At 21.0% G+C, this 25372-nt stretch overlaps 7 protein-coding genes across 7 annotated transcripts; 2 read left to right on the top strand and 5 right to left on the bottom strand. All coding sequences in view use genetic code 6, as the record gives it.

The window, feature by feature from the left end:
* Positions 1–2344: 2344 nt before the first annotated feature.
* Positions 2345–4594, bottom strand: TTHERM_00197920 (hypothetical protein; the record flags this gene model as incomplete). The annotated part of the gene is made up of 2 exons (XM_001006973.1): positions 2345–2976; positions 3505–4594. The coding sequence occupies 2 exons, from the start codon at positions 4592–4594 to the stop codon at positions 2345–2347; spliced, it is 1722 nt and encodes a 573-aa protein (XP_001006973.1).
* Positions 4595–12232: 7638 nt separating this feature from the next.
* On the top strand, positions 12233–12631 carry TTHERM_000197949 (transmembrane protein, putative; the record flags this gene model as incomplete). Its single annotated transcript, XM_012795336.1, has 1 exon — positions 12233–12631. The coding sequence occupies one exon, from the start codon at positions 12233–12235 to the stop codon at positions 12629–12631; it is 399 nt and encodes a 132-aa protein (XP_012650790.1).
* A 2054-nt stretch (positions 12632–14685) lies between these two features.
* TTHERM_00197950 (hypothetical protein) lies at positions 14686–15948 on the bottom strand (the record flags this gene model as incomplete). Its single annotated transcript, XM_001006976.1, has 1 exon — positions 14686–15948. The coding sequence occupies one exon, from the start codon at positions 15946–15948 to the stop codon at positions 14686–14688; it is 1263 nt and encodes a 420-aa protein (XP_001006976.1).
* A 2101-nt stretch (positions 15949–18049) lies between these two features.
* On the bottom strand, positions 18050–18673 carry TTHERM_00197960 (mammalian STARD1-STARD15-like lipid-binding START domain protein, putative; the record flags this gene model as incomplete). The annotated part of the gene is made up of 1 exon (XM_001006977.1): positions 18050–18673. One exon carries the CDS (start codon positions 18671–18673, stop codon positions 18050–18052), a length of 624 nt encoding a protein of 207 aa, XP_001006977.1.
* A 1126-nt stretch (positions 18674–19799) lies between these two features.
* On the bottom strand, positions 19800–20426 carry TTHERM_00197970 (START domain protein; the record flags this gene model as incomplete). The annotated part of the gene is made up of 1 exon (XM_001006978.1): positions 19800–20426. The coding sequence occupies one exon, from the start codon at positions 20424–20426 to the stop codon at positions 19800–19802; it is 627 nt and encodes a 208-aa protein (XP_001006978.1).
* A 469-nt stretch (positions 20427–20895) lies between these two features.
* TTHERM_000197988 (hypothetical protein) lies at positions 20896–21368 on the top strand (the record flags this gene model as incomplete). The annotated part of the gene is made up of 2 exons (XM_012795337.1): positions 20896–21157; positions 21355–21368. The coding sequence occupies 2 exons, from the start codon at positions 20896–20898 to the stop codon at positions 21366–21368; spliced, it is 276 nt and encodes a 91-aa protein (XP_012650791.1).
* Positions 21369–23956: 2588 nt separating this feature from the next.
* TTHERM_00197989 (hypothetical protein) lies at positions 23957–24349 on the bottom strand (the record flags this gene model as incomplete). The annotated part of the gene is made up of 1 exon (XM_001471044.1): positions 23957–24349. One exon carries the CDS (start codon positions 24347–24349, stop codon positions 23957–23959), a length of 393 nt encoding a protein of 130 aa, XP_001471094.1.
* Between the last annotated feature and the right edge of the window lie 1023 nt (positions 24350–25372).

Raw genomic sequence — 25372 nt, forward strand, 5'->3', positions numbered from 1 at the left:
CTTATTATTTGGTTCAAATAGTAAACTAAATGTCATTTTTAGTATTAACGAATTCTTTAATGATAATTTTTAAAAAACAAGTCTAGGCTGTGTTTTTTAAAATAAAAGTCAGAGAATTCTAAATTTATTTATTAATATATTGAATGTATTTTTTTATTTAAAAAAATTAAATCCATTTGATTTATTTCAAGCCAAATAATTTTAGCATTTTTTAGTCATTCAAGTTCGATATTTTAAAATTTAAAATCAAAATTTATTTTAATTTGCATAGTTTTTCATTTTTGATTAATTTACACTTTTAAATTAAAACAAACTTGATTAAATCAAATTTAATTTATTTGTTCTAAAATCTTCTTTAGCAGAAAAAAATTTTTTTTTCTGATAAGTTTTATTTAAAAGATAAAATTTTCTGCTCTTTAAATTTTTGGTCAACAATCATAAGGATAAAATAGTTTAAATTTTTTTTATAGTAAAATATTAAAATAATCTATTTTTTAGCTTAATTCTATTCATTTTTTTCTACAGCATTTAAAAATGCTAAGCGAAATTTTATAAAAATACACAAAAACTAAATTTCATTTTCTTCTTAAAAGAAAATTGATAAATATCTTTATAATTACTATGATTAAAAAGATTTGTAGACACATTAATTAATATTAAGAAAATTATATTAAAGAAACTCTAGAGTTCCTATAAATGATTGTTATTTTCTTCTACTTTAAATAAATTTTCTATTCCTTATTTAACTTATATTTTACTTTTGCATTGAAAAAAATAATGATGAATTATCTATATAAATTTATTTGCCAAACCCTATAAAATAATTTAAATCATTTAAATATATTAAGATAAAAAGCAATAGAAAGACACTGTCTTTTAAAGTTAAAAATTAAAAAAAAAAATATCTTTCTGTATAATGTATAAGAAAATTGACAAAAGTTTGTATCTAAATTAATTTAATTTTTTAATTAGCTCAGCTAGGAAAATTAAGTACTAAAAGGATTAGATTTTATTTAAAAGACGCATCTTATTTAAAAAATTTTTGGTCAAGATTTAAATAAAACAGTTTTTTTACTGCTCATCTTATTATAGTAAGTACATATCAATTTTACATTTTATTTCAAATGTAATTAATAGCTATCAGAAAAAAATTGAAAAGTAATTTTTTACTGAAGAAATTTAATTAATCCCTAATAATAAAAAATTATACAAAATAGGTAACAAAAAAGGGAATCAAATATGTTTTAAAAAGGAATGACTTTTATATTATTGAATCATGAAAAATTATTATTAACTAACTATTTGCTTTTTATCATGATTTTTTTTAAAGCATCATTGTATTTATTTTAATATTTCTAGAGACTTTTCATTTATTAAATTTGATTTAAAAGGTATTCCTTCCCTGATTAAGGTTAACAATGAATTTTATTTACTTTATAATTTAATAAATTTTCTTTTATTAAATAATATTTTTGTACGCATCAATCATTTTTACTAACCAATAATAAATTTTTTAAAAACTATGACATATTAATTACTGATTTTATCTAGTATACGAACGAAAAGAATAGAGAGTCAGACAGACATACAGACAAATAAACTTTTACGTATTTATCATCATTAAACTCAAAATACAAAAAATCAAATGAGAAAGTACAATTTCAAATTTTTGTATAAAAGACAAATGTTTATGAAAAAAGTTTATTTAAATAAGAATTTATTTACTTGAAATTCTACCTATCAAAAAATTTTAAATATTATTAACAAAAACAAAAAATTCAAATGAAAAACTTTCTATTTTTTTTCATCATTCTTTTTATTTAAAATCTAAACGTGAAATTATGTGATATCACACTACAGCTTATTGCATTTACATACTAAAATAATTACAAATCTCATCGATACAAAAGGTAAATATCTAAACAAGTAATCATAAACACATTAATTAAGCATTATCATCAAATCTTCAGTCAGATCTAAATTATTCAAATAAATTCTGAAACAATTTTTATTATTTCTAATGCTTAATCTAATATCAAAAAATGTAATTATAAGTATTTATATATTCAGAATAGGTACTTTGAAAAAAGTTAAATACTTTGTTATAATATAAAAATATAATACAATTATTAATTTAATACAAAATAAATAGAAGTTATGTGATTTTGTTAATTTAAAATAATTAAAATATTAAAATGTTATGAGATTATTATTTATTTATCTATATTTATTAGTTAGTTTATTATTCATTTTATCATTAGATTTGCTAGTGTTAAGATAAATTGAAAGCTAAAAGATTTATCCATGTTATAATTAATCAATATATTCTATGATAGTAATAAGATCAATTGTTTTTAGGTTACATTTCTGGGAATTATTCAGTAATTTGAAGATGAGTTACAGTAATTTTATCTTCGGGGTAATAAAGTTCAAATGCAAATACGTAGTTTTCGTTAGCATTAATATTTTTAAATCTATCTTTTGGTATAACATTAATGTTATCGTAGTTAGGGTAATCGGCAAAGATGAAAACTTATTATGCTACACAGAAATGGATTTCAAATTCTTTGTATTTTTGTCTGACTCCATTTTAATGCAAATAATTTCCTTTCTTTTTAGAGGCTCCAACTCTATCGTCTTTTAGAGTAAATATAACATCTTGTTGATGCATATATTAAATATCTTTAATTTGTGTTGCTACCAAACCACAGAATTAGTGGTAATTATTGTTTTTGCTATCTAGTCTAATACGCATTACATACATTAGTTCATTCATAATTGGAACATTTAAATAGGCAGAGCAGTAACCTTCCTTTGTTTATTTAAAGACAGCATTCTTTTGAGAGTCGACTCCGACAAGACAAGCAAAATGACTGTCTTTGAATTCTGTCTTTTAGAAAGTTAATTTCATACTTCTTTGCTCTTAAGTCTTAAGCAGTTCATTTATTTGACTGACTCTTAGGAGTTTCTGTAAGTCTATTTGATAATAAATAAATAAATTTAGATATTATTAATAAAAGAGAATATAGAGTAATCAAATAAAGTGTAATCGATGTAAATTAAAGACTTTTCGAATTTCTTCCATGAAAAGCTTATTTAATTGTGGAAAAAAATTTAATTAAAAGGCTTAAGAGGAAATGCTTGCTGATTTATTTACTATTTATAAATTAAACGTAAATTTATGTCTTTCATTTACTTTACTTTGATGATTAAATAGAATTTTATGCTTGAAAACAAACAAGCTTCAAAAGATTATTTGATTGTAAAAGTAATAAATATTATTTGAAATCTTAAAAGGATGTTGTTGTCTGGAATCTTATTAAAAGAAAGATTTGCTTTAATTTAATTTAATTAAATTAATGATTTATTTATTTATTTGCTTTTACTTTTATTGATTTGTTTAATTATGGTGGGGAAACAAACTAGCTTGAAATAATGTAAGGGAATTTAATAATTAATCATTATATTAGTACTAATAATATAATAAATTGAATTTTTATGTACTTTGTACTAAGGAAGGAGATGATTACGTATTTGATTTAACAAGTTGATTGTTCTATGGAGACTCTGTCTGATAGGAAGACTCTAAAATATTATTTGTATTTGACTAATTGCTAATTAAAAAGCCTATTTAAGCATACTCTTCTAGTTACTAAGCATTCAAATTTTCAAATGTTAAAGGCTATTTATCTTAAATGAAGGCGTTTTCAATAGATATCTTAGAGAAGTAATTTTTCAATTTATAAAGCTTTTATCTGACTTCTCTCAAGAATTAATCATTACAGAAATTAAATTTGTTTGAAAGCAGTCTCATTATGAGATCTATTTGGGGATTTTGGGATTCTTCAAACAACTTTTCTTCAAAGTTGCTGCTGCATTATGATGAGGGTGGAGTAAAATGAGATTAATAATCATGAACTTCTTCATCATTATCAAGAACAAAGAAATTTATTTATTTAATAGAATCAAGGATTCTTAATTGAATTTCATTTGGTCTTTCAAAGTCGAATAAGCAATTCATCTCTTCGTGTTATTTAATGGCAACAGAAAGTTTGTCAGAGTTGTATTAAATAGCCTCGTATTTTTATTATATGAATTCTACTAATCTCTATTAAGAATATTCATCTGTAGAATTAATAACCAACTTTTTAAATGTATCCAAATTAGCTATTTCTTCGTAAATAGATTTTACAGTTCTGCTTGTATCGCAGTAGACTCCAGATAAATAAAGCATTTGCTCTTTGTGCTGTTAAATTTATTCCTTTATTTTTCTCTCCATTTCATCGAAGAAAATCTCTATTTTTCTTTCTATTTCTTTCTTTGGGTATTTAGATTCAGTTTCGTTGTATACCTTTGCGACTTTCTGCAAAATATTTTCTTAGTCTCTCAATGGAGGCCACTTTTCCAAAACAGTTTTATCATCTGCAGCCTCAACAATTTCTTTAATTGTAATCAGAGAGTGAGTATTGATGTTTTCGCTTGTGATACATTTCCAACATTTATAGATTTAAGCACTAGAAGGACTTTATTCGCACAATATAGCTTCACAAGAGTATTTAGTGTGTATAGGACAAGTCTTGTAAGTGGTAGGCATTGTAAATATTGTGTGTATTACAAATAAGAATAAATAATTATTTATTTAATTAAATTATCTTTCTTTAATTTTTCTAATTTTTGTTTCAATTAATTAATAATAAAGTAGTCATTCATACTCGCATTTAAAACTTGATAGGCCAAATCAAAAATAGAAAGAAAGAATCTATTTTAAATTATTATTAAATATTATGTATGTATGATTTAATTCCATAAATGAATAAATTAAATATAATTTTCAAATTACATAAAATTTTAACACTCACCATTAATAATAATATGCAATTAATTTTTTTTCCATAATTTGCATAATTTAATATCTATTAGAAAAGCTATTAAAAAAGTTATTTACTTGATGAATTCTAATCAGGTTTTTTTTGTAAAGATTTTCTCAAAGAAATATGCATAGACTCTTCTTAATTGCAATGTATTCTTATAAGTAAAAAAAAATGAAGAAAAATAAATTATTTCCAATAAGAAATGAATATACCAGTTTTTGATAAAATTTGATCAAAATTTAATCTATCTTTTCTTCTATTTTATGTAAAAAATAAAGTTTTTATTAATAAAATGTTAATTATTAAAAAAAAACATTTCTCTTATAAAACTAATCACTTACTTTTCACTTTATCTTTTTACCTTAAAAACATTCACTTAATATGATAATACGTATTTAATTAAAATAGGCAAAAAACTTATTTTTATTTTATTATTCAATTTACTCTCTGTAGAAAAGCTTATTGTTTGATCAAATTACTGCTGATTTAAAATCAAATTTCTTATCAATGTCTAGTTTTTTTAAATTTTTATTCAATATATTTAAATATTCTTCATTTTGATATGGAATATCAATCAAACATCATTTAATAAAATTTTCTAATCCCAAAGGTGATTGTTTAAAAGTCTATCTATTATGAAATAAAATCTAATTCACCATTTAATATACTTTAAATTATCATAATTAAAGAATCTCTTAATTCATTTAAACATTAACAGATATGAAATCAAGATGAAAAAAAAAAATTTTTTTTGGTAAAATGAGAGAAAAATAAATGAAAGAGGAAATACAATAATAATTCTAAATAATCTAAAAGTCAAGATTACTTTTTACGTTTTAGGTTTGTATATTAAATTCAATTAAAAAAATGTTAATAGAAATTGAGATATTTTTTTATTAATAACATATTATTCAATATATTATATTGCATATTATTATTATAAGGTACGCAATATTTTATGCGTTATTTTTGAGGCTTTACTATTAACTGAATTTTTAATATGACACTAAAGCAGTTTATTCATCATATCAGTAATAGATAAAAATAGATCAATCAAATCAATTTTAAGTTAAATAAATCATTTCATAAATGACTAATTTCCAATTAAAGAAAATTGATATTTATAGAGCACATTTAATTATTTTTCATTAATCAATTTTTGATTTAAATAAAAAGTTTATTATCTATATTTTATCTTTAAATACATAAAAATTATTTTAAATTTCAAATCTAATTTAAAAAATAAATAAATTAATGAACATTTTTAGAATTGATAAATAAATTAATTTAATATTTTAAAATAGATATAATTTATTCTGTCCGGTATAAAATTAGAAAATTGGCAAAAGATAATTATTGTAACTCATAAAATAATTGGATGATGAAAATTTAGTGCTTAATCAAAGTTTTTGGCTTAGAAGTTTTTAAAATATATTTGCTTACTTTTATAATAATTGAACATCCTCAATTTTTATTTTGTAAATCAAAAATTAATTATTTTGATTTTTGATAAAACAAAATTAATTTTGACCAGGCAATTCATAACCTTATCAGCAAAAATAAAAATATCAAATAATAACTAGCGTATGGATACCAGCTTTAATTTTTAATTTATTACACACTAATCCTTTAAAAATTTTTATAGCAAATAGCAAATTAATTAATGATTATGATTCATAACATACCTAAATAAATTAGGATTTCTCTATGTTTGCATTTTTAAAAATAAATAAACTTTTAAAACAGGTCATAATTTAATTGATTAAAAATAAATAAAGTTTGATTGAAATTTGCATTATTCTCCATGAAAATGTTAGTTGGTTAGTTAGTTTTTCATTTTTTCTTACTTTTTTAGAAAAAATAATAGTAAAATAATCCATTTTTAAGTAAAAATTAATATTATTAATAAATATCATAATTATATTTTGATTATTAGAAATAAAGAACAAATTAATTTAGAAAGAGAGAAAATTATAACCTTTCATATTTATATTCTGCTAAATAATTATTTTACTATTAAAACTTCTTGTTAGAATGAGCTTAAATAAAAATTTCATCGATTTATAAATTAAAGTATTCATTTTTCATGTTTATTCCTAAAAATAAATTTCATTTATCCTTCAAAAGAATATATTCAAAAAATTATCATTATAAGATATATTTTTTGGATAAATAATTAACATCCTATTTGTTAAATTTATATGAAAAAAATAAATCGATTGATTAATTAAAAATAACTAAATTAAAGCTAATTTTTTCTTAATTTTGAAATATGAATTCTTGCTGTGCCTTTTTTTAAATCTAAATTTTTTTTTTTCGATTTATTTGAATTTGGTTTTATATACTAAATGTTAAAAATATTTAAAATATTTTAATTTTCTCTATTTTTCGATTCTCTAATTATTTAAATTATTATTTATAAATGATCTCATAAACAAACATAAATATTTTTAGAGTTAAAATATTTTGTTAAAATTAAATAAATTTTAATAAAAGAAGAGTTTTATATAAATTTAATAAAATAAGTATCAAGTTAAAAAGAACAAATAGATAAATAAGCAGTAGTAATAATTAGAAACACATAAATTTATTTAGAGATTAGTAAAAGTTAATTTTGATTAGTTAAATTTGAATAAGCCCTTGAGCATTTTAATGAATATAAATAAAGTAAAGTACTTACTTTGACAATCGAAGTGAGAAAAAGTGATTGTATTTTAAATTGAATATTCATAAAAAGTATTATTTATTTAATTGTCGATTAATATTTACAAAAAAAATTTGATTGGAAACTTTTGAGATTTTAGTTTTTTTAAATCGAATTTTATATTAATTTTAATATTTTGATAATCATTTTCACCAAAAATTATTTTAATTTTTTGCCATTAAGGTTTGTAGGAGTTTAAAGAGTTAGAAAGGTAATAATTAATAAGGATTTACTTTAATTTAATAATTAAAAAAAAATTTACAGTTAGAGTATGAAAAGATTAGTTAAAATATTTAATTTATCTTTAATGAATTAATCAATTTCATTATGTTGGGTTAAAACAAATAATCTTATTTAGAAAATTTAAAATTTTAGCTTATTATACTAAAATCTTAAAAAATTAATTTTTTAAATAATTCAGCCTAAGTTTTTGTATATCACTAATAGTTATAATTAAAATATCAAATTAAAACACCATCACTTTTATCTTTGTCATCGTTAAAATGTAACATAGTAAATCAAAATTAGAGATGTTAAATGGTTAACCGAGTCCGTCTTTTTAAATTTTAATAAATTTAAATTAAGGACGAAGGACTATGAAAAATTTTTTCCAAAGGATTAGGAAGGACTTAAAAAATCTAAGAATAAAAAATTCCCATTAAAAAATTAATGTGTCCCTGCTGTGACCCCCCCCCCTCCCCATTTAAATCATCACTAATAAATTACTAATGATGGTTATTTATTGCAAAGTGCTACATTAAATAGCGAGTAAATTTTTGAAATATTATTAAAAAAAAATAAATATTAAAAATCTGAAATAGTTTATTTATTTTTACTTTTAATTTTAAATTATTAAGTTTTTAAATATTGAATAAATATGAATAATTTTGAAATGATTATACTTTTACCAATTTATCGTATTATTTATGACTCAACCATATAATACTCTATTTATTTTGTTTGGATATTGATTTCATTTAAATTTTATATAAAAAAATTTAAAAATTTAGAATTATTTAGAATGATTAATTATTCTGATGCAAATCAAGCAAAGAAAGAATAAACTTAAAGTGGTTTCAAGTTTTTTATATGAGAAAATTAAAATATGTTTAAATAATTATTTTTACTATGTTAAATAATTTTATTTTTCAAAATTATTGCAGTAAAAATTAATAAAATGCTTTTTTTTATTAAAATTTTTTAAAGGTTTTAAAATTTATTTAAATCAGATTTTTGATGTTAAACTTTTTTAAATATTCTCTTTATTTTATGTTAGCTGTCTTTGCTTTTATTTTTTTTCTTTAAAGGAAATTTGTAATAGTTTTTAAAATAATTATAAATTAGTTAATTGCATAATTTCTCTTAATAAATATTCAAAATTTAAAACTAAAATATTCAGTTTTAAATAGATAGTTCAAATGAAATTAATTCGTATTTTGATAGATTAAAAATATATATTTATTTAAATAGCAATTAGAATAATTAACAAATTATTCAATTAGTTAACGATTCTTTAATTAATTGATTATTTAAACACAAAATTAGAATATCTATCTATCAATTGTTTTTCGTATTTCATACATTAATCAAATTTTAAAAAATTAATACCAAATCTGATATCTTACAAGTTTTTTTTACGCTTATTTTTGAAGTAAAAGTTTGCTAGTATCGTCATCATAATGCATTATTTCTAAACTTAAATGTTTTTTAAAATAATTATTAATTAGTTAATCACATAATTTCTCTTAATAAATATTCAAAATTTAAAACTAAAATATTCAGTTTTAAAAATATAGTTCAAATGAAATTAATTCCTATATGATAGATAAAAAATATATATTTATTTAAATAGCAATTAGTATATTTAACAAATTATCCAATTAGTTAACGATTCTTTAATTAATTGATTATTTAAACAGAAAATTAGAATATCTATCAATTTTTTTTCGTATTTCATACATTAATCAAATTTTTAAAAATTAATTAATACCTAATCTGATGTCTTACAAGTTTTTTTTTGAAGTTAAAGTTAGCTAGTATCGTCATCATAATGCATTATTTCTAAACTTAAATGAATTAAATCTTCAAATTATGTTAATAACCTTTGCTTTTGTTTGATAATTTTACTTATTTTTCTTTTAAAGAAAATGATAAAAAGATTTAAATAATCATTAGTTAGTTGATTGGTTATTTTCTCCTATATATTCATTCATAGATATTAAAAATTTAGATTAAAGATATTTAGTTTTTAAAAAAATTCAAAAAAAATTAACGTAACTAATTTAATCCATTAAAAATTATAGGAGAATTAATTTAAATATTATAATCAAAACAATCTATTGAATTAATAAAACAGTCTATAATGATCGTCATTATTTACAGAATTATACAAATATTATTATTTTCTGTATAATCTTTCTTTTATCAAAATTTAAAATAATAATAGAGGGTATTTTATTTAAATTTTACAATACCTCTTTAAGTATAAATTGCCTGGGTTTAAGTATTAATATAAAAATATAATCAAATAAAACTCAAAACAATTAAAAAGTAATAATGGTGCTAAAATTGTGCTTTCTATTGGCAATTATTTTAATTGATTCTTGCTTTTGCGACAGCGGCTAAGTTATCAAAAAAATATTAGATGATCAGAATGTGGGATACAGATTCTCTAATAATTGCTTTTAATTAACTGATATACCATCCTAAGGTATAGATTTCATTGTTTTAAATGAAAAAATAAGTTAACAATTAGTAATTACTAATAAATAGACTGTTATTTTTAAATAATTTATTCTCTCAAATGTCATCATTGATTTGAGAGCGAATTAAAGCTTTTTATATCTAATGGACTTAACAAAAATAACTATACAAAATCTCTATCTCTTTGATGTAGAAAGTTAAAATTTAATTTTCGAATTATCAGATGGATAAAATTTTGAGATTTTTTTATCGTTAATAATAAATTCTAAACTGTATTCTGGTTTTTCTTTCGCAAAAGATTTTTAATCATTTTATGTAGATAATCAATAAGTTGATACTTTTACAATTCTAAACTGTTAAGAATATTTTTATTTGTTTTAGAACAACACTTAGACAACCATTTCAAATTCTAAATTTGAAAGAAATGTGTAATCTTTCTCTAAAACAACTAATTCTAATTAGATATTAGAATATTTTTATCGCTTTAATAATTAATCAAATTCTTCTAATAATTTTTAGTAGTTTGATTAAAATTCAGATTCAGATTAAGAACCAAGTAGCGGCGAGTAGCAAATTAGCTAAAAGGCATAAGTTAATTTTATACAAATAGTTTAAAATGGAAATTTTACTATCCAAAAAGTCTATGCTGATTTTAGCGGCTAAAATATAAAATTTATTCAACAGAAATAATATTAACAATATGATATTGTTAAAATTGAAGATAGCACATTTAGAAATATGAGGAGTATTACTTCTGGTGGTTGCATTAATCTTTTAGATTATACACTCATATTAAGTAATGTTATTTTTGATTCTTGCAAAAGTGAGATGTTTGGTGGTGCTGTATATGTCAGAAAAATCATAATAAACGAAGTATCGACCATTAAAAATTGCAAAGCCAAAATAGCTGGAGGCGTTTTTAAAATTTTCAGAGATGACTAAGATATCCCAAAAATTAATTTTATTAATAACAAAGCAGCTATTTCTTCTGATGACTATATTTAATCAAATTAATAGACAAGTGACTAGAGTCCTATTAAAAACATCAATATTTTTGAGTTGCATTCTATGTATGAATTGCATTTAGATTTAGTCGGTACAGAGCTTTTTATGATAAATAATCCAATATACATCTAAAAAGATTAAACTACTTATAAAAGTGAATTAAGAAAAGATTTTTTATATTTAATAAGACTGAAAGTAGAATATAAATAAGATAATTAATAGTTTAATGTTAATGAATTTGATAATGACTAGTATTTGGGTAACCTTTTTGATCTTCTATCACCTGAAGTCAATTAATATTTTCTTACATATGAAGTTGATGGCTTGAACTATCCATACTTAATCACTCAGTATTAAGAGTATTTTAATTGTTCAAGCATAGGAATTCCCATTAATAATAAGTTTCTCTTTTAATTCTAATATTTTACTGGGATAGCTAATGAGAGGAAAGCCTGTTTTTAATTTATTAATTCTTGTTTTGCTGGTATGGAAAAGACCATAAACTAAAAAACTTTAGAAACATAGTGCAAATACTGTCCATTTTATGAATTTAGTAGTGATGCTGGTTAATCTTGCTAACTTTGCGACAAAAATTTTTATGATAAATGCTACGCTAATATAACTTAACTGAAAAGTAATTATTGGAGAGCTGATAATTAGTAACTAAACAACGTTTAACAATGCTCACTAAACAAAAAAAGTTGTAATGGGGTAAATAGAAAAGGGTATGGAAATTAATTGTGCTCTGAAGGATATATTGGTGATTAATGCCTTGCTTGTGACGTTGAAGGATCTTACTGGAATGAACCATATGGTTAAATAGGATAATTCTAATGTATCAAGTGTAGCTCAATGTAAAATAATAGTCGTATCATATTCACATTAATGGCATTCTTCATTATTTTTTTTTTCATAACAATTTTGAGCAACTATGAAAGAATGAAAAATCATGTTTATAGAAGATATCTTTCTTATTATTTCAAAAAAATATACATTGGAAATAGTTTTCTCTAGAAGGAGCAAGCTTCCTTCTTTGTAAAAATCCTGTTTTTTAATGTTTAAATGTAGTTTTTAACTTACTCTTTTGTTCATTTTGATGAAAATGATCACTCTTACAATAGTATAATTTATAAATACTTAAATCCTTTAAAAAGTGAAGAAGGAGGTGCTATTTCCATTGATTGTTTTTTATAAGGTTACAATTTTAATCATTAGAGTCTTGCACTAGAAAAGATCTTAATATGCTTTTTAGGTCCGATTGCCTTAAATGCTGCATTACTTTTTATTTTAGTTCTTATCAGTTGCAAAACGAATAAAAATAAGTTTTTTATTCTTATATAAAGCATGACATACACTACAGTTTTTATGTTTTAGTCTACTATTATCAAATACTCAATAGATTCCGTTTAATGCATTTAGCTAAAAACTAATTAATATCTAATGATTGATAGAACCATTCAATGCAATGGAAATAATTTGAATATAAGTTTGAAAATTATGTGCGCCTTAAATATAATTCTGTACATTATTTTACCACCTTTGCTGATTTTTATTCATATATATAGAAAAAGAAATCATTTAGAGTAAAGCAAAGTCACTTTATATTTTGGATTTATGTATGATGAGTACAGAAGATAATTTTACTATTGGGAATTCATTAAAATTTTATTGAATACCTTTTTATCAGTTTTAATTACATTGGGAAAGACTTAACCTATGTTTTGTAGTTTGATTTACTGTGCAACTTTGTCAATCTATGCTTTACTTGTATCAATTTACAAACCATTTTAGTAGCGTCATCTAAACTAAACAGAGTAGTTATCTATTAGTATCTCTATCATCTATTAGATCTCTTGTATGTCACTTGAATTAACTTTCACATCTGAATATTCATACGATTCTTAATAATTTTGCAAAATATTATCACTTTTCTTTTATTATTTTGCTGAAGCAATTCAATATATCTTCTATTTCACCATGATTTTAATGATACTTATTAAATTCACATAACAATTAAAAATATTCTGCAAATAATTATACTATAAAATTGCAGAATATTTGGGTTATAAAAAGGAGGAGAATGAGCCATAATATAATAATAGAGTATAATTAAATTTACTAAGAGTAAGAAATTTAGTTAGAAATGAGATTATTCCATATTAAAATTATATTTTAATAATAAATAATATTTGAATAATAGTTTTTTTATTCTTCATGTATTTAAAAAAGTTCAGTTTTAAATATCAAAGATTGCTTAGAATTAATTTGTACACTTTTTAAAAATTTATTAATAGATTTTTTTAAGGAAGACTAAAATATAAAAAATTTTAATATAATTTATATCAACGTTAAAGTTGTAACTAGATTATCTCTATTTTTTTATATTTCTATAAAAATCAGAATGAAATGTTTTTTTTATTTGATATATTTTGATTTTGATTATTATAATACCTTAAATCTTCAAAAATTAACAACAACACCTACTCATATTTTATTAATTTATAATCGTGGTATAATTTCATAAATTATTTTTTTATAACCTATAATTGTAGATGATAACAATAAGAAAGTGTGTTACTTAATATTTTTTGGTTATCTGTTATTATATATAAAGATATTAACTTATAAATGCATAACTATCAGCAATAACTTGAAAAGAATATAAAAAGATAAAAGTTAAGAGATAATCTAAGCTATAGTAAACACTTTTAAATATCTTTTATACATTTTTAAAAGCATCTTTTCATTTATAATACAGGTTTAAAAAATACCAGCTCATGAAACAGTTTTTTTTAAAATTAAACTTAATATTTTATTATGTTTTTAAATTAAATATTTTTAATATATTTCTGGCTATTTCATTATAAATTAGAATTTGTTAGCCTTCTTAACATTAAACACATATTTTTTTTATTATAAACAACTTAAGAAATTCTAAATGACTTTTATTTTTATTTTTTAAAATAAATAAGAAAAATATTTTATTTCATTTTAATTTATAAATTCAAATAAAAAATAACTAAAAATGTTGTATGTTGCTTTATGAATTTATTTATATTTATTGATTAAAAAATATGTAAGCAAATATGTGAGTATCAAAATGTTAGGTTTATAAAATTTGTTGTAAATAAGACAGTATTACCGCAAGCGTATTAAAGCAAATAATAAATCTTAAATTAATAAATTTCGAAAGTTAAACATTAGAATGAAATTCTTTACATTTACTTTTGTAAATAAACAAACAAAAAAATTAGATTTTGATAAATTGACTGATTTTATTTTGTTTGATAAATAATTAAGGAAGGATTTAATGATAGATTGATTTATTGATTAATTAACTAATTAGCAATTATTTATAAGTTATTTTGAAAGGTTTAGAAAGTATTTTATATAGACATTTGTTCAGTTGAGGAAATCATTTATATCATGGAATGAATCACTGTCTATTAAATTGTAGTATTTTTCTATAAATAGCTCAGATTTTGCTCTATAGATAATATCATAAAAATTAAATTCTGAGCTCAAATTACATTCTTCTTCTTAACCTTCTGAAGAGTTTCCACTTTTCTAAACAATGTTATTTCTAAAGAATCTTTGACTTTTTATAATATCTTCAGCTTTAAAATTACCTACAGGTTTATATTTAATAATAAACAGCATATCGCTGCACATATCTTTATAGTCACTTAAGTTTTACATAAGGTATTCGACCTCAAAAGAAACTAAAATATTGTCTACAGTTAATAAGTCGTAAAAGTCGTTTTCTTTAAATTTAAATGGGTGCTAGTTCTATGCAAATATAAGATTTTTATGGTCTGAAAATTGATACTTAAAGGCTTATGTTTTAGAATAGAACATTTCAAGATATTTATTTTGTAAAACTTTTGGTGTCATAAATGGTCTTCTCATAAGTATGTAGTTAATTTAATTATCATTGAGACACAGAAAATTATGCAAAACAGTTTTAGGATATCCTAAGATTTCAAGATTTTGCTCATACTTCGAGCCTCTGTAGATGCAATACATAAAAAATGAATTTTAGTTATTGCATTTCTCGTTCAGTTCATTTATTGACTTGTAAGCTAAATTTAAACTCTTTGCAAAAGACCAACTTGACTAACTTCTTAAATCTTCTCTAATATTGTTATACAAAGGAATTTATTGCTATTAACTCTAATTTTGACTAGAACCAATCAAGCTATTTTCATTTGAGGAGTCTAACTATAAAAGGCCATTTGATATAATTAAATCCTGATAATACTCAAGCTGATCTATTAAGAATACAAGATCTTTATTCTGCATAGTTTTTATCATATCTATTACAAACCTAAATTCCTTCATTCCCGAAACTCCAGAACTCATCGTCACCTCAACCATATTCATCTTTTTATTATCTACAACTGATATTGTCTTTTTGAAAAAGCTTACTGGTTGAATCACTTAGATTCTATCTAAATTTCTGAGCTGATTCAAGTCAATGTAGAAATCTCCAAATAAGTGGAATTATAACAAATCAGGAATCTCTTAAATGATAATATATGAATAGTTTGGCACTTTCTTTGTTAAAACTTTTTTCTGATTTTTATTTACTTTTTAGATTCTTTTTTTGTTTTTTTGTTAACTGCTTTTCTCATTTATATTCATAATTTATGCGTGTTTTTCCATCATTATCTTATTTATTTATTAGAATTTATCTCTTTTGAGACTACTATCAATTTTACAAGATTCTCTCTCAAATGCAATAATTTAATTAATATTTTATTAGATAAAGAAAAAGAAATTTATGATATTTAATTGTTTCTGATAATTAGAGATAAGCTTACTAAAATTCGTAAATATGTAAATTTTTAACTCAAAAAATAATTCAATAATCATTCAAACAAATTCAACTAAGCTAAAGATATATCTTAAATCCATAAAATATATAATATAAACCCTGAGTATTTTGTGCAAGCATTTTTGTCATCTTTATTTGTTAATAAGCAAAATATATTTGATAAGTTACTCAAATACAAAATTCAAAGTTTCAGTGTATATTCAAGGTTTTATAGTGTATTTCAAAGAAAAACATATTTAATACATGATAAAATCACCCTATCAAATAAATGTCTATAATTAGAAGTCTAATCTAATTAATAAATTATATTCATTTATTTACCCATTATCCTAAAATTAATTAAATTATTTTTTATTGATTAGCTTAAAGACAATAATAAATAATTTAGACTTAAAAACTCTTTTCCCTCATAGAAAAGCTAATTTATTTTTTAAAGATTTGATTAAATTTTTCAGAAATATTAGAATTCTAAAATCCATTTAAAAATTAAATTATTTATTTAAAAGGTTAATTTAGCATTATTCACTTAAAACTGTAATACTTTCCTATGTTATTAAAAAACTAAAGTTTACTACAATATATCTCTCATGTATTAATATTTATCTTTAAACATTAAGATTGATATCTTTAAATCTTTTAATAAATTTAATAAACGCTTGAATCTAATTAAATTGGATGAGTAATCTTATTCAAAAATTTTTTTTGATTCTTTTTGATATCAATTTGGTATTGTAAAAAAAATGATATCAGTAAGATTACATTTATCTATTAATCTTTTAATTCGTTTTATTCATAAAATCAAATATTTAAATAAAGTTCTTTTTACTTCTATTAAATAAAATAATTTCAACAAAAAAAACAATCAATTAGTTTATATTTATTTATTTATTACTGTCTAAAGTAATTTATGCAATTATTAGATGGATATTTATTTTTTTAGATTATTACTAAAATTAAAATAAATTTACAAAAACTTAATTTACACCATAAAAATTAAGTTAGTAAATTATAAATTAACGTATTTTTGTCTCTTAAATTTAAAGTCGCAAATTATTTGTAAAGAAAGTCATTTTTTTTGCTAAGCTTGAAATATTTAGATCATTTATTTAAGTCATCATGAGTGTTACTTTGATATTTTATGTAAAATAAAATTATTTTTTGAAGACAGATTACTTTGAAATATAAATGATAATCTAAAGTGTTATAAATACTCAAAGTCTTATGTTATATGAGGATTAAAACTTGAATAAGTTACTAAAGTTTGTTTGCTAATTAATTTAAACAAGAAATTGTTAATTAAGTCCTACTAAATTTATTAATTTATTATAATCTAAAATAATATAAATTGAATTTCTTAAAAAACTTTAATCTAAAAAATAAACAGATAAACAAAATTATTTTTATTATCAATGTATTTTATAATTTTTTATATGCTATTATTTATAATCAGACCTTGAAATAGAGTAGGTTAGGTTCATTAATTACTTAAATTTTTAAAAATAATTATCAGCCCTAATTAAAGAAAATATGCGTTATTTATAATTAGTGAGAATGCTTAAAATTAAAAAAAATTAGTTGAGAAAAAGAGTTTTAAGATTAATATTTTTAAATAATATTCAATTAATCTTAAGAATATCTCAATTTATATAAAAATGTGTGTTAAAAATTTTAATTAAAGGCTCTGCTTTTTTGGTTAACCTTTTAATATTCTTTTGTTTAGTATTTCTGTTGGTAATCAAAAATTTTTTATAGAAAATGTTTCTTATTATGATTATTAATTGTTGGATCACAGAAAAAATTTGATTAAATAAATATATATGACACTAAATTTATTTAAAAGGCTTATCAAAAGTCAGCTTTGATATAAAAATAATTTGAAAAATAAAATAAATATAGATTATTTTATTTTTAATACAGCTTAATATCATTTCATTTATTTTATAAAATAACCTAAACATCCTTTTCATATATTTTAAGTAATATTTCCGCTATTTTGGGTAAATGCTCTTCTTCAACTTTAACTTTTGGATCACGAAGGCAATACATTTCTAAATAAGTGTTATCTTAATTTTTTTATTTAAGCAGTTAAAAATTAACAGCCATTTCGCTTCTCAAAACTTGATCATTTTTTTAAAGCTTGGGATGATTATCTAATTTACTATTCACTATCAAAATTTAGTTTGAATTAAACACTCTATTTCTAATAGTTAAAAATTCTACAGGTTTATTAGTACTCACTGATATAGCCTTTATCACAGAGATCTGAGTATTTTAGTCTAAATTCTCTAAAACTTCTACACCTATGCATGACTAACGATTTTTAGCCATATCCTGATTATTTTCAAAATAGAATTTAGTAATTTAATCTATATTAGAAGGAATTTCTCCCTGTATTTTGAAAATGTAGGCTTAAGTGTCATCATACTTTTTAGCAAAAATACTTAAAAATGCTCCTTTTTTAAGTAAATCCCAATCATTTTTATCACCAATAATTTTTTAACTGGTTTAAATAGTTTGATTGATAATTTCAGTATAACTTTCTTAGCAATTCATTTTTTTATTGATTAATAATAATATGTTTATTTTTATTAATAATTATTTATATTTTTTTTACGTATCATTATTGAATTTGACAAAAACTAGAAATAGAAAAATAAAATGAGTAAGTGTTAACCAGAAATAATTAATACTTATTTAATTTACTTATTTTTTTATCAAGAATTATACAGAATTTATCAATCAAATATTTTTAATTACAAAATTTATTTTGTCATTTTCATCAGAATTCAAACAAAATATAAATGAAATATGAAGTATATTTTTAAAATATAATATAAATAAATAAAAATTTAATATATTTTTCAAATCACCATTCCTTCCACAATTTTAATATATAGCTATCCTAGGTATTAAATTCTACTGATTAGATATATGTAATCAGCGGAGTTTGTAATAACTGGAAAAAATGATTTATTTTTTCACAAAGAAAATTAATTCTTTTCTCCCCTACAAACATATTAAAAGATGGTCATATGAAAAAATAATCAATTTTATAAAAGTATGGAAATATTTTCTTTTTTTAACTATCATTTTTATCAAAAATTTTGCAGATTTATATTGTTTAAAGAAATAAGTTCTATTTAATTTACTAATTATCTTTCAACAATAATATATTTTTTGATTAAATAACAAAATACTAAAGTTATTGATTAAAAAACTAAAATAATTAAAATAAATCAGAATTTTTTTAAAAGCTATTTCGTTTTTTCTGAGAAAGTTTTATATTATTTTATTGCTATGTATGTTTAAAGAATAAATTTAAATAAATACAAATAAATTCTTCATTAAATATAAAGTTTTTAATAGAATTTTTTATATTTTTAAAAAGTCATTTACATATTAATTATAATATTTTACATTAGAAATAAATTTTAATATATTTATTTTTTTAAATGATTTAGTCAAGCAAAAATCAAAGTTCTTATTTTATTTTATTTATAAAAATGGCTTTAAACAGTTTTTAATTTTATATAAATTCTATTAAAAAATAAATATATTCATTTCAAAAAAAGAAAAAGATATTAAGAAATCAACTAAATACATAACAGATAGAATATATTTAATTTATTTATTTTATTTTGATTTTATATCTTTAAAATATTTTCTTAGTTTTTTTTTTTCATTTTTAAGAAAGGATTTTTTCTACATCTTTTTCAAAAATTTATAAAAATGCTTCAGCTATTAATGGAAGCTATTCCATTGGTACAGCTTTAGAAAAGTCTCTTAAGAAATAAATCTCTAAATTACAACTATCCAAGCTAATTTTTTTGATAATTTAAGCATTTATTGCCATTTATTCTCTTTAGGAATTATTATTTATAGGAGCTTTTGAATGCTCATTTAGTATTCCATTAACAATCAAAATTTCATTATTTGATAAAAAACTTCTATTTCTTACAACTAAAAACTCCCTTTAAGTCATATTATTTGTAGAAAAACTCATTTTGATTAAGCAGACTACATTATCTTTGTCTACAGCTTCAATTAGATCTATTCCAATGCAATTATCTCTGTTTTTGGCCATATCTTCATTATTTTCAAAATAGAATTTCTAAGCCAGCATGAAATCAGCAGAAATTTCTCCTGTTATTTTGAATGAATAAGCTTCTGTGTTCTTATACTTTTAGCAAAATATTTTCAAATAGTTTCCTTATTTTAAGATATTCCATTCTGATTAGTCTAATATTAAATGTTAAACGTTTTAGATTGCTTATGCTGAAATTTGGGAGTATTTATTTTAGTCCATTTTTAAAATTTATTTTTATTTATTTTTTTATTTTGAATTATTTAATTCATTTTATAAAATGGCTGAAGCTAGTTTTTAAAAGCAATTTTATGTCTATTCTACATGAATTTTTAATCAGAATCAAAAAAAACAAAATTTTTGTTTATTAATATTTGTATGTCAAACATTTCAGATTTTATCAAGTAAATTTAATTAAAAAAGTTACAAATTCACCTACCTAGCACTTGTTAGGGTTAATCAGATTTTCTTATAAATACAATTTAATAAATACTAAAAATGAAATAGTTTGTTAATTAGTCAAATTAACATCAGTGTTCACTAACACTTTCAAAGTACTATTTTATACATTAATTATCAAAACTAAACAATTGAACAATTGATAAAGAACTCTTTTAATTTCAATCATCAGCAAATATATAAAAAAAAATAAATATTTTTTTAGAAATGATAGAAAGAATAAAAAATATTAATGATTATAAGCATTATTAAATATATTTGTGCACTTTCATGGAAGAAAATAGGAGTTACTAAAGTTTTAATAAAATCTAAAATATATCATTTATTTAGTAATATATTAACTCAATTGTATCTTAAGAAAAGGGATCTATCAATTGATATATTGTTCATTCATTTTTGGCATTGGAAAGGGGATAAAAATAAAAAATATTAAAAATATTTTTGGTTTATTCATGAATTTAGATAATTTTTTGCGATAACAGTTTTCTTCCTAGGTATTCCTCATTTATAAATTTACTTTTATTTATCAATAGAAATAGCTATTTTTATTCTCAAACAAAATTTTAAACTATTAATTTCCTTTAAAAAATAAATCTTAAATTGATTTAAGCCTGCAATATTAATTGTGTGGAATTTATTGTCAGCTATCTCTTTTAATTAATCTGTATTATAAAAAATTATTTAATTTTAGGAGGAGATACATGATTCAGAGAATCTGAAAATAAAATATTTAGGAAAATCTGAGTTTTAAATTAGTACTTTGTAAAATTAAAGCATGAACTGATTGCTAAAGTTCATATTTAATTAATTGTAACTCTTAATTTAATATAAATAGCATTTCCAAAGTAAATATTAGTAACTCATAATTAATTGGAATGATTGATTGATAAAAAGTATATGAATAGTAAACCAGTAATTAAATAATTGCAATTATTATTAGTAATAATTCATAACAAAATAATTCATTCATGGTACAAATTAGTTTTTGAATCTAACCAAAATTTATATTACTATTAACAATAATTCATTTTATGATCAAAAATATTTTATTATTTATATCAGATTTTTAAAACTAATTAATGTTGTATTGTTTGTTTTAACTAAATTTTATTTAATTGTAAAAATAAAACTAAATATTCTTTCTTATTTACTGTTTGATATTTATTCTGATTGTTTTCCTTCAAATATTTCTTATTTAGAAATTAATACTACTAAAAAAACTAATTTGAAAATAATTTAAGCACATGAATGAAATAATAATTATAGGTGGGTTTTCTCACAATATAAGTTTAATACTTTTAAAAATTGTTAGATTTCGTTTTGAACAAGCTAACAATTTTATACTTTTTATTAGATTGAAGGATGACTCCCTACTCAGAGTAGTAGGCAATTAATGTTATTTTTTTTTTTTTTATGTATTTTTTATAAATATCTAAAAATTGTTTACGTTTCAAAGAATATTTAAGGCACTTTTATTAATAAAATGATGTAATTTTAATTAAGTGTAAAAAAATCTCCAAAAATAATAATAAAATGACTTAACAAAATATATCTGATATTTAATAAATAATTGTGATTTAAATGAACGCAAAGAAAATAAATTAAAGTATAAAAATACCAATTTATTTGTAATTCCTATTATTTTATAACTACTTACGACTAAATTGATAAAAATTAAACTATATAGTACTAGCATTTCAAAAACTAATTATTCTATATTGTCAAAGCAAATAATATTTGGTATATAAAATGAAAAATGTTTAATGGTAAAAAAAATTTTTGGATATTCTAAAAAAATGATTCATTCATGTATTACTTTTTGGTAAATGAAAAAGCTTAATTATTACAAAAAGAAAAAAGATTTTTTACTTTTCTAATTATTAATACTATGAATGGTCCAAATATAGCTTTCTTGATAATGAGTAGCAAAATATGAATTAATTAATTTACATTTTTGAGATGAATAAAGATAACTATTTGAAAGATAATCTATCCACTTTTTCTAACTTAATATAATTAATCGGTTGACTAGTAAAAGCTATTTTTTTTATAATAATTTATAGAAAGTTTCTGTCAAAGTTTAAATAATAGAATAGCATTGTTAAATAAAAGTAAGAAATGAAAAGGAATAGAGCACAGGTTCAGCCTGAAAATTAGAATTCAGCTCATATGAGTTAGTATTAAAATGTACTGAGTGATGTAGAGTAGAATAATTAGCCTAGAGACAGTTAAACTCATATAAACTAAACTGATTAGTAATAATAAAATATTTAGATGGACACTTAGAGGAAGAGATAACCCAACAATTATACTAAAGATCAGTAATAAATGTTGAATAGTGAGAGACCTACTTAATTTAATTCAACCAATACTCCTTAATATTAGAAAGGCGCACTTGAAACAAATGCTAATCTGAATTAATAATCAAAAACTGTTTATCCAGAAAGTAGGATCAGCACTGCTAGCAATACAATCTAAGATTAACTTTATTATAATGATAAATACATGATAGCTGTTTTTATAATTGCGGTAGGTGCCTACATTGGCTTAGGTTTGTTTGCCATAAAAGTGAGTAACCCATTTTAGGAAATTCAAATGAAATATGATGAAAATGAGAAAGTTATTGTTTAGGGATTTTTTTCTGTGATTATTGCATTCTGCATAACTTTTGTAGTAGGCTTATTAATAAAACCCTTAATCTCTAAGAATTTCTAAGTAAGTCTAAAAATATTTGTAATCTTGTCAATACTTATTTTATTTGCTTTGGTAGGTTACTCATTTGGTAAGCATTTAACTAGTTTAGGTATTGCTGCTGCAATTGCTGCTTTTTTAATAGCTATCGTCGGTTTCATATATTATTCAAGGATTGAGATTCTATCCTAAGTTGGAGAAATGTCTACTTATTTCAATCTTTTGTAAGCAAAATACGTCTACTTTGTTCTCATAATAATATTTATCCTCTTATTATCAGTAACATTTTCAATGATTGTGGTCACTCACATTTTGTTTATAAGTGATGATACCAATTCAAAGTAGAATGCAATCAATTTTTTTGCTGCAATATATGTCTTTCTCACATACTGGATTAACAACACAATTATATCGTTTTATACATTTGTTATCTCCCGCTAAGTTTCAAAAGTGTTCTTCAATAAATCAGCTCAGGAGAGAGAGAATCTTTAATAAAAAACTGTTTTGAACGCAAGCAAAACAAACAGAGGAACTCTAGCTGAAATTAAGAATTAAGAATTAATTGGCGAAAAGCAGAATTCTTTGAATAGCGCTAATTCTAATCAAGAAATTAATTAGCTCGTCCATCCAAATAATAATAAAAAAGGAAATACTTTAATTGTTTCTTAAATTTTGCAATAAAATGCAAATGCAGAATAGCTGACTAATGCATAATACGAATAAAAAAACTATATAAATTCTAACATACATTAAGACTATGAAATTCCTATGCAACCTTAAGTTGATGCTGATTGCTTAGGAGAGCCTTTAAAGGTATCAATCATAATTGGTCTGAAATAAACTGGTACTTTGGCTCTCTGCAGTTTGATAAGCTAAATAGTAGAGTGCATAGCTTTTGTGATATTTGTTTTAATTTATGGAACTGGCTTAGTTCTCTTCTATTCGAGCACTCTTAACTACTTCAATGAAGCTCTAATTAAGATAAATAGCTACATTTCGATTGTCAGAATGGCTCATGATGACGTAGGCTACTGTGATTCTTTAAAATTAATTGGAAATTAAATCGTAAAAAGAAATTATTACTATGCTCTAGCAATGTATCTTTCAAATTAAATTTCTTAAATAATCGAATTCTTTTGTTTTATTCTTGGATTCGTAGTGGGAATAGTTTTAATTGTTACAATAAACTATGATTATTGGTTTTTCACTTTCACTTACATCTTACTACTTTTCTGTGTTGTCAAAAATGCCTCTAAATTATCTGTAGCAGGTATATCGACTGTACTTTTCTCTGTCTCTACATATTTTGATTTGATGGCTTTTGATAAAATTTTGTAGCAAAAATCAGATAAGTTCTAAAACATTTATTTATTGCTCAAGAACGCCAAAAAATTGATGAAAGAAAATGAAGAAGACAAGCTAATAGAGGAATTATATTGAAAATATTAAATAAATTAATTCAATTTTGTTGTTGTTGATTTAAATTATTTGTAAAAACTATTTTAAAATCTGTATTTTTTGACATTTTCTAAAGTATCTCATAAATATAATCCTAGATTTTTATTCTGTAATGAAATTTGTAAGAAAGAATACACAATAAATTCAATTACTTAGCAAAGAAATAAATTTTTTTTTTAGAATCGGTGGTTTAATTTTACAAAATATCTCTTTCTAATTAGTCTCTGAAAAAAAGAAATCAAATACACTTTCATGAGGTTTAAAAATATGAATATTTAAAAAGTATCTTGTAATTTTAATTTAATTAGTTGTGGCTATTGCAATTATTAATACGCACAAGTTATGGATTTAAATTAACTTGAAAAATATCCTGAATTTATTTAAAAGTTATTAATTTAATTTCAGAAAACAAACATCTAATTTTTTTTAATTTACATTCCAAGAAATTTAAAGATTTCCTATTAGTTAATTTTAATCTACTATCAAACACATATTATTTTAATAATATATTATTGATAATATTTACTTACTGATAAACTATCTTATGCACGATTTGATTA

This window comes from Tetrahymena thermophila (assembly GCF_000189635.1).
Source record: "Tetrahymena thermophila SB210 genomic scaffold scf_8254815, whole genome shotgun sequence".
NCBI classification, from domain to species: Eukaryota; Ciliophora; class Oligohymenophorea; order Hymenostomatida; family Tetrahymenidae; genus Tetrahymena; species Tetrahymena thermophila.